The 9361-nt window shown below is 40.7% G+C and overlaps 1 protein-coding gene across 1 annotated transcript; it reads right to left on the reverse strand.

The window, feature by feature from the left end:
- Window positions 1-3213: 3213 nt before the first annotated feature.
- Window positions 3214-8235, reverse strand: NAA50 (N(alpha)-acetyltransferase 50, NatE catalytic subunit; the record flags this gene model as incomplete). Its single annotated transcript, XM_010294480.1, has 4 exons — window positions 3214-4001; window positions 6440-6506; window positions 7464-7583; window positions 8054-8235. Coding segments are annotated over 4 exons (550 nt in total), but the record flags the coding sequence as incomplete, so codon positions are not given.
- Between the last annotated feature and the right edge of the window lie 1126 nt (window positions 8236-9361).

Here is a 9361-nt window from a genome sequence, read left to right on the forward strand (position 1 = left end):
TTATGAAACATCTGAGGAATATTCTATATCTGATTTCAGAGGGAAACAGCTGGACTGCAAAAAAATGCACATGACAAGTTGTAAATGACATAACTCAAATAGTGCACGTTTATTCTGAACGGTATTTCTAAAGAGTTTGAGAAAAACAAAAACATGCTCCTGATGTACAACAAGGGCAATGATATAGATTAAAAATGGACCATCTTATTGTAAAGAATTTGCTCCCCCTGCAACTTAACTTGTAACATTGAAAATGCATCTGTAAACTGCATACAGCATACCCTTGACTAAATCTTAACTCAAGAGACCAGGGGTGGTCTTAGCCAAATTAATCAGGAAGCAGTTGCAGATTCAAAAGAAACATCCAAGTCAGCAAACGCTTTACAAAACACAGACTTTGTGCATAGCAGCTGACCCTCGATTACAACATAGGGGAGAATAAAACAATTTGGGGGATCAAATTTTTACTAGACACAGGGCACCATCAAGATTTAATGAAATATCACATAAGTTTGTTTCAGTTGTAACAGTATGTCATATTTAGTTGGCAGGTTTAACCATTAGCCACATCATGTAAACTCAGCCAGTTTCTGTATACACAAAATAAAAACCTCTCCCTTCCCCCTCCCAAAAGTGAGGGATATCTCTCCTGGATGATTCTTTTTCCCCTGTACCATGGTTTCCTCTAGTAGGAGTCTTTTTGTAGATAATGTGTTCATACTTCAATCGACGTATGACAAAACCAGTTGCAGAGATTGAGGAATAACTCGTATATACGCAATTTACACTCTAAAGCTGTTAAGTCGCAGACGTTTTTCTTGCTAGATCTTCATCCAGAACAGGAAGTACTGGTGAGGGTTTGGGGTTTTTTTCCCCCCACTGAAACTCCCAACTTTTAAAAAATTTAGTTGTTCACAAGCTGTTATTTTCAAGCTAAACGGAGGTCCTGCTGCAGCAACAACAGAAGTAACTGAAGTTCTCTGCAGCAAGCCCATACTTCACACAATTTCGGTGTCTCTGGGTAACAGCACTAAGATACAGCATCTTCCTCCCACACTCAACATGGCTGATACGCTAATAAAATGCAACCGTTTGCTATCCAGAACTACTGACCTTCACTCGCCCTTATCCATGTACAGGGAGCACAGCTTTCTATGAGATTTAGATCAAACTTTGTATGCAAGACTCAACAACCATTTTCCAGGATTAAAAGCCTGGGAAAATGAGTCTTCGATTTGTGGTTACTCTCTCTTCCACCTCCTGCAAAACATTTTATCAGAAGTTACAATGAGGCAGATTTGCTGTGGAATAGGAGCTTTAAGAATTGTTTTCAGGGATACATTCATAGAATGATGGCAGCCCAAAGCAAAAAGAGACAGAAACAAAGATTAATCCAAGTTAAGTATAGACATCAGACTTGTACTTTTAAACCTGAAGGAAAACTGTCTGTGAAACACACTGATTTGTGGAAACCTACAATAACAGCAATTCCTAAGAGTTCATATCCCCACACCCATCTACCCAACCCAAACACTTACCACTTAGTTCTATAAGAATGAAGAGCACTTTGCTTGGCACCAGAGGCAGCTATGGTCTGAGTTACAGCTGTGCTGCACAAACATCCTCAAATACAATACTCTCTCTCCCTCCACATACTTCTCTTGGTTTGGTCTACAGATGGCCAGGGAAACTATGTTGGCATATGACAAGCTAATTGTGCTTCAATACATCCCCTTCTAGAAAGATGCTGGAACTGCCAACATAACCAGTGCGAGGAGGTCCTAGCAGTACTATAAATAGGCTTTTGTCAAAACTAGGCTGCCTCTGGTCAAGGAAACCGTTCGCATCTTTCTAGCCAGAGCCTGCCACCAAGTGTTGCAAACACAGGTGCTCAGGCCATGCAGAGGGGCTTTTGTTGTTCGCGATCTGCCCATCCCCAAGACTCAGTTAGTGCAAACCCAGCAAATAGTAGCTGTTTTCCAGCGTAGGGCTGTCAAGATGCACTCCCAACAAATACTACACACCTCTGGGAAAGAAGGAGTAATTCTGGAGCAGCTTGTACAGTCACCCCTCAGGTACCAAAGACCACATAATGAGCAATGAGGGGTGCCATCCCTTGCCTCACCACAACTCCTGTCTTGAAATCCTTGGTTCCCAAATCACCCTTGAATGACTGGACAGCACCTACTAACCAGATGTAGGCTACAATGCACACTGTAGTTTGGAGGCTTTCAAAGCAGATGAATTCAAGATGAGGATTTAAACTTTACAAAACAAACACGAAAGGAATGCAGTTCAGTATCTATTTGGAGGATGGGACAGGTTGGTGTTGTCTCAGCTCAGTGCACTTTCCCAGGTGCTTGGAGAAGAGTCCAAGCTCAGGTTGGTATTTGTATTGGCATACATAAAATTGCTGGCAACAGTGCATAGAAAAGAGCACTGATATTCACACAAACAAAGCATGAAAGGATGAAAAGCAGAGCTTAGTAGAGTTTACTGTAGCTTTGAGGTTACAGTACGAAGAAGCCTGTCAGCTTGTTTTCCAAACCCATAAAATGCTCTAATATATGCTGCTTTCTCCGATGCTCCAAGAACACCCTCTCATGAGAGAGCTGCTTTATTACCACTGAACAGGGAAAAAGGAAAAGAACCTTCAAAGGAGCAAACTGTGCAGTTCTTCACCACCTCCTCCTGAAGGAGCACATAAACACAGCAAGCCAAGCCAAGCCAATCCCAAGCAAATCCAGGCGACCCCTGCAAAGCTATGCAATTAGGGTCAGATTCACGTCTGCCCTCTCAGCCTTGCTGCCTGGTTTCCTCAACCCTTGCCTCATCTTGGATTTGTCACCACAGATTTAGTAGCTGTAACAAATCTGGAGATGGGTGCTTGCCTTACATGATCAAAGCTGGTAAGGTGGTCACAGTCATTGTTCCTATCCCAACAACACAGATAAAACTAACTCTCAGTGAGCCCTACAGCATTTCATCCATTTTTAAAGCAAGGGTCTTGCCTCAGAATTCATATTTTTTACAAGTTTACTCTTGCCAACACCAGATCTAGCTCTTACTCTGGCAGAAGTCTGCTGGGAGTTGGGTAAATGAAAATAAGAAAAAACAAAGACCACTCTAAACCCTCCTCTCGGTCAGTTAAGAAATGTAGCACCAGCTTGGGTGAGGAGTATTTAAAAAAAAGCATTCAAAAAGATCAGCCCAGGCAGAATGAAAAAGGTATGGTAAAGTAGCCCATCCTTATCAGCAAAAGATGGAGGAAAAAGCCATACTTAAAAATATTGGGAAGAGCTAAACATACTTTTTTGAGGTGAGGGAATTAAAAGGAAGTATGGGAAGTACTGAAGTAACATTCAAAGGGTGGGGGGGAGTAAAGTACCCTGTAGGTTATAAAAAACACAATAATGTAGGAGTCAAAGGACAAGATATTGCTTTTCCTTTTTTCCCTCCATTGGATTTACATTCTGCTTACTGAAAGAGATAATTCTGAAGGAAACTTGTCATCAGGATAACCTGTTCAAGCCCTCCACACCTCAAACTTAAGAGATCTGCACACTTTTCCCACTCCAACAAAAACCCCACCCACCACCCCCCAACAAAACAAAAGAAAAAGGAGAGCTCAAAAAAAACCCCAACCCCAAACATGATTGGACAATCCTTGGAAGAAGCATTACATTTTGTTGGAGAGAGGTAAAAAAAAAAATTAAGAGGATGAAGGGGTGGAGTACAAAAAAAAAAAGAAAAATTAAGAGGCCTCTCTTTCCTTATTTGGCGACAAGCAAGTGCAAGAAAGTGTTCGTTGGGGTTTTGTTCAGTTGTCGGTCTTTTGCACATCTGCATTCTGGCCAAGACAAGGGGCTTTGAGGTTTTTCTGCAGCACATGAGCATCTGCGGGTTCTATCCTCTTGTAGTAGTTTTTCTTCGTCTCAATGATCTCAAAGCCAAACTTTCTGTAGAAGTCAATTGCGGACTCATTGCTGATCTGGACATGCCTGGGACAGAAAGGAGGACAGAGAAACAGGTATCAGAACTTTCTGCAGTACAGTGTTCTGCCTCTACACTCAGAACAGTCAAAGACAAGATAAGAAAAGGAGCTATCTAGATGGAGACAGGAACGATGGTGTAAGTTCAGGACTGGAAATTTTGGTCTTCCCAACTCAATCCTGAGCTAACACACAGCTCCTGGATGGCCTGTGTCAATCATGCCGAGAAGTGGCAAATGTTTCCCTTCAGTAAAGCTCTTTCAAGGAACACAAATAGTAGAGAGACTCTGAAGCATTACTAGCTCAGTGATTTCAAATTTTCTTAATCTGGAAGTTCAGATATTTTGTGGACATATATAACAAAGTTTCACTGTAGAGCCAATTTTAACTTCCTGTAGTGACACACTTCTTAGATGACCAAAACAGTTGCCTGAGTGATGATCCTTACATGCTGCAACACAAAACTGGCAATAGTGTTTGATACAATTTTAACTCCTTGTTCACTTCTAACTGCCCCTCTTCTCCTCACAAAAAGCTATGGCAGCACAAAGAAGCCCTATGGACTTAAAGTCCTTTCTCTTTTCATCTGTGTCCCCCAGAGTTTTACAGGTCTTGCTCGCATATTTCAAGAGTTTCAAGGCCTCCAAAACAAACAGCCATCAGTTCTTCATTTAAAAAAAAAAAAAAAAGAGAGAGAGAGAGATGTTTGTCTCAGCAAAAGGCATTCATTAAACACTCCCAAAATTCAGTGGACACTGTACAAGCTCATGAATCACTTTGTCATGACAGCATGCTGCATAACCATAGAACCAAAGCAACTCTGGAAGCAACAGCAGAATAAAACAAAAGACCTTAGTGTTAAGCCCAATATACACCAAATAGCTAAAAGAAAATTTCATAATACATAACGACAAATTTATCCATTGATATCAAATTGGGTGCTAAGCTGCATAGTAAGTTCAGATAGAAGATGCACAAGCAACAGACATAATAATAAAATCATTGGGCCACTAGAAGAACTTTGTTATGCCCAACTTCAGGGGCTATTTATTGTCATCCCAGAAACCTACTCTGGGGAGCAGAAAGAATGATTATGAAGGATTTGTTTTTTGCATTAAAAAGAGTACACAGTTCCTTCACTGTCCACACTGTGAAAGCAAAAAGGAAAGCCTGTGCCAACTAGCAGGCATCTGAGAGAGACTTCATTACCACCTCTTCTGAGGGAAGAGAGCGGGAATACAAGCCAAAAGCAGCTTTACTTGAACTCCTCTTTAAAACACCTGTTCCTCTTACAGAGATGGCACAAGGCTACAACAGTAGAGGTCTTGGAAGACTTCGCATCTCCTTGGCAGAGGTGGACTAAGCTTGACAAGAAAGTCACTCCATTTATAGCGTTATCAGTGTATGAAACACTCCTCGCTTAGCATCTCCAACAGTCCTGACGAGTTCAGGGTGCTGTTCTGTGGCAGCGTTAAGTCCATCCAAGCTGTACCTGCTGTGGGACTCTCCCTGCCAACACACCATGCTTGTACTGGTATAAGCAAGCAGCGATGGACAAGGCAGAAGCTGGCTCAGAGAAGCAATCTGGCCAAAAACCGCATCAGCTCACTTGGTATTCACACAGACACCAATGCACAGGAAGAAGCAGAAGTGTGCAGCCAGCAGCGAAGGGGAAGCAAAGCTTTGGCATCTGTGGATTTCAGGCTCTATTTCCATGGGGATCTATTAAGATGGCGGCACTCTGTTAAGCAGCCCTATCCTCTATCCCAGTGCTTTTTCTCATGTCTGCATCATGCGAAGTGCTTATGCAGACTTCAAAAAAAACAAATCAAACCAAAACCCCAGACACGCCCCTGCTCCCCCAAACCCACTGAAATGAAATCAACACCCAGAAACAAAACCGAAAACAGCTTCCCCAGCTGGGTCAGGTCATTGACCTAGTTTACTGTGTTGCTGCACAAACAGCTGACCTGGCACAATGCAAGAATGGGAATAAGCAGTTGGGCCTTGCTACTGAAGGAGAACCTAGAGTACTTGCAAGCACCTCTGATCTGATGTTCTAACCTACACAGTACTGTCATAAAAGGCAGATAGCAAATGCATGCAAGACTTGCAGTATTTTTCCATTCGGAGAATGGCACTGTACAGTAAAAAAATTCTTTCACAAAAATTTTTTTTAGTCATACAGTGTAATTCTGCTACAGAACATCATTCTGTTGCTAACTACTTTCAAATTCAGCAAATTTGCGGACGCCCTTCTAAAGCAAACAAGCTCTCAGCATCACACAAGCCCAAAACAGGACGCCTAGCTTTCTTGCTAGTATTTAGATGATGTTCTATGACCCCACTGAAACACATACTAAAAATACCCTTGAATCTCCCTCCCTTTACTCCCATATACGCCTCTATCATCTTTCCAAAAATGCATGAGTAACTCATTTACTTACAGATAGATGTTGTCAAAAGTGCCATCTTTTTCACAGATGTTTAAGACATGATTCAACATTTTAGTTCCTGCCGAAAGGTAAAGAGATACTTAAGAAAACTGGAAGTGCACAATCAAGTCTGTACTTAGCTATGGGCTTTCTTGAGGAGTGGCAGGTTAACTGTAGGTGGGCTAAAATGACAGCTTGTGAGAACTAGGAAAGGCACATAAAAGATGGTGTGTAACTATTTCACTATCTTTCTGACTGCTCACAAAATATAATTCATTGTTTCTTTGGAGGAAAAAAAAAAACCAACAGCCCAGAAGCATATGTATAAACTGGCTTATTTAAATACTAGCTTCAAGGTCTCAAACTCACCTCAAAATATGGTCAGAACAATATACAAAGCAGTGACAGCATTGGTTAAGTCTTTCTAATAAAAAGGCCTAGTAAAATAATTTAAAATAAAGGTATCTTTTCATTCCACTTTGTCAAAGCAAACAGGTTACTGTAAGGTCTTGATTAATCTGGCCTATGGGTTTGCGACATGGAGAAAAGAACTAATTGCAGTATAGACAAAAAGCAGGTACTACCCCTGAGTAGCAATAATCTGTCATGATAAAGACAAAATAAATAGAAAAAACCCTACAGTTAGAAGGGTGAAGAGATAAACCAATGAAGGAATGTTGTGTTCTACTTATACATGTCTTGCATACTGGCTGCATACCTCTGACAAATTATTTCACATCTCTGTGCACCAATTTTTACACCTGTAGAAACAGAGTATTTACATCACTGTATGATAATGTGAATAAAATTTAATAATCTGAAATCCTGAATTAGAAAGTTCTACAGAAAGTCCATTTCTGAAAGGCAGGGAAAAAAGAGCATGTCATAAATCATACTCTTTTCCCAAAGTCCCTTCCAAAAGAAATCAGTGGTCTGAAAGAGCACTATCTTGGTGAAAAATCTGAAAGATCATTTAGAAGGCTGCACACAATCTGGTTTCTTTGATGACTCAGATACAAAAGAAGAGCCTCCTTACCTATTCCTAGCCTTCGGTAGGGTGCCAGGCATCCAAGTGTCATGATGTACAGTCTCTTCTGGTTCTGGGAGTGATCCACCCTACAGCATACTGCTCCCACTGCAATATCATTGAAATAGGCTGCCAGGGAGGGAAACAAAGCCTTATCAGTCACAAGTCTCAAACTGTACATGCAGCTCCTTCAGTTATGCCCTATATCTTCCTTCCTTCCTTCCCTTTTGCTAATTCTCCCATCCAGATAAAATCATAGGTTGTGGCCAACATTTGGAGTGAAGTTACTAATGGTGCTCTGACACAGTGGTTGGCTTATTACAGTTCAAACCAACTAGCAATGGCGTCAGGAGGTAAGCTGGCAGCACACATCTCAAGTTTTCTGCTGTAACAATAAAAATACCTATTCCCAGTGAAATGGAATCTATTTAGAACACAAACCCTCTGAGGTTGTGACTGCTGCTTTTTTGATGTTCCCAGTTATTGTTCATTATATAAAACAACAAAATAGACAGATCTGCTATTCAAAACCATTATGGATAGCAGTGATGAGCACTTCTGCCACCATAGCCCACAATTACTGGCAAGAACATTTGTACCTAATTTGGCTAGTTCGCCAACCTCCAGTACATCCTTGTAGAACTTGTCATTGTAGCTGACAGGAAAAATGACCTGGTTTAGCCTCTTCAGCTGCTTAATGTTGTGTGGCGTCACATCTCCCAGCTCGATCCGGCTACTGGAACAAATCAAAACATGCTTAACATCTGACACCGCAAAATTTCTAAGGACACCAAAAATTAATTATTTTATTTATTCTTAGGGAACTGTCCCACCTAATAATCACCTCAATACATATTTGAACTGCAATGTTCAAACCATACAATTAAGTCTTCTGTTGATAGCTGATTTAACTCCCAAACCCACTTTCAGTTGGTACTATACAGTCAGAAGTTTCTCAGGCCACACTTAACACTGACGTATTATAGTATATGTGTGGTTTTGTTGGGTGGGAGACAGGAGAACACTAATCTCTGTAGAGTATTAGCTTTGACTTTATCCCACTAATTTCCTCACTGATCATCCAGATTGCAGGGGAAAAACACAACAAAACCAAGATGCGAAGGACAGGAGGCTAGAATAGAGACCAAGAAAATTAAGTCCTTATCCATGCTTCAAAGACAGCCTTAATTTTACCACATCAATATAAAGCTTATGCTTAGACAAAGACTAAGTCATTACTAGAAATCTGTCTCTCAAAAAGCAACAATACTGTGTGCAGCAAACTCCCATTAAGCCTGTTAATATGCAAGTGTGCCATTGTCAAGGTGATATATGCATCTATTATCATCATCACTGAAGTAATTCTTCCTGTTGACTGAGAGCAGAATCACAACCTTAAAATACCACTACTGCATTGAATTATACTGAGAAGAAACAGACCAATCTTCTCCCTTTTCTACGACTAACTTCCTGACAGAAACACTACATATACAGAAGCAAATGAAAAAAAAAAATTATTAGTTGTTCATACTCCCCACACCAATTTCTTGGGTGCAGGCAGACAGTTTTAACAAGGACTAAAAGAATAAAAAATAAAAACCAAAGATAACTGAAATCTTTTCCCAAATAGTCACCAGAATACATAGGCAGGGACAAAACCAACACATGTAAAGACAGAAATGCACACAATTATAGGTTCATCTCAGCCTTGTGTTACTGAATACATACAGGCAACTAGATTGTTTTCTGCTCACACATTGGTAAAAACACTGTTTGCCTTTTTTTAAAAAGTCAAATTCTGTTTTGAAAAAGGCAGTTTTCAAAGATCCTTTGAGGCCAGGCTTCAAAGTTCATTCTAGTAGCGTGCAGTAACTGCTTTCCATCTCCAATGCCTCTTGTGCCTAGGC

Source organism: Phaethon lepturus, unplaced genomic scaffold, assembly GCF_000687285.1.
Source record: "Phaethon lepturus isolate BGI_N335 unplaced genomic scaffold, ASM68728v1 scaffold22029, whole genome shotgun sequence".
NCBI classification, from domain to species: Eukaryota; Metazoa; Chordata; class Aves; order Phaethontiformes; family Phaethontidae; genus Phaethon; species Phaethon lepturus.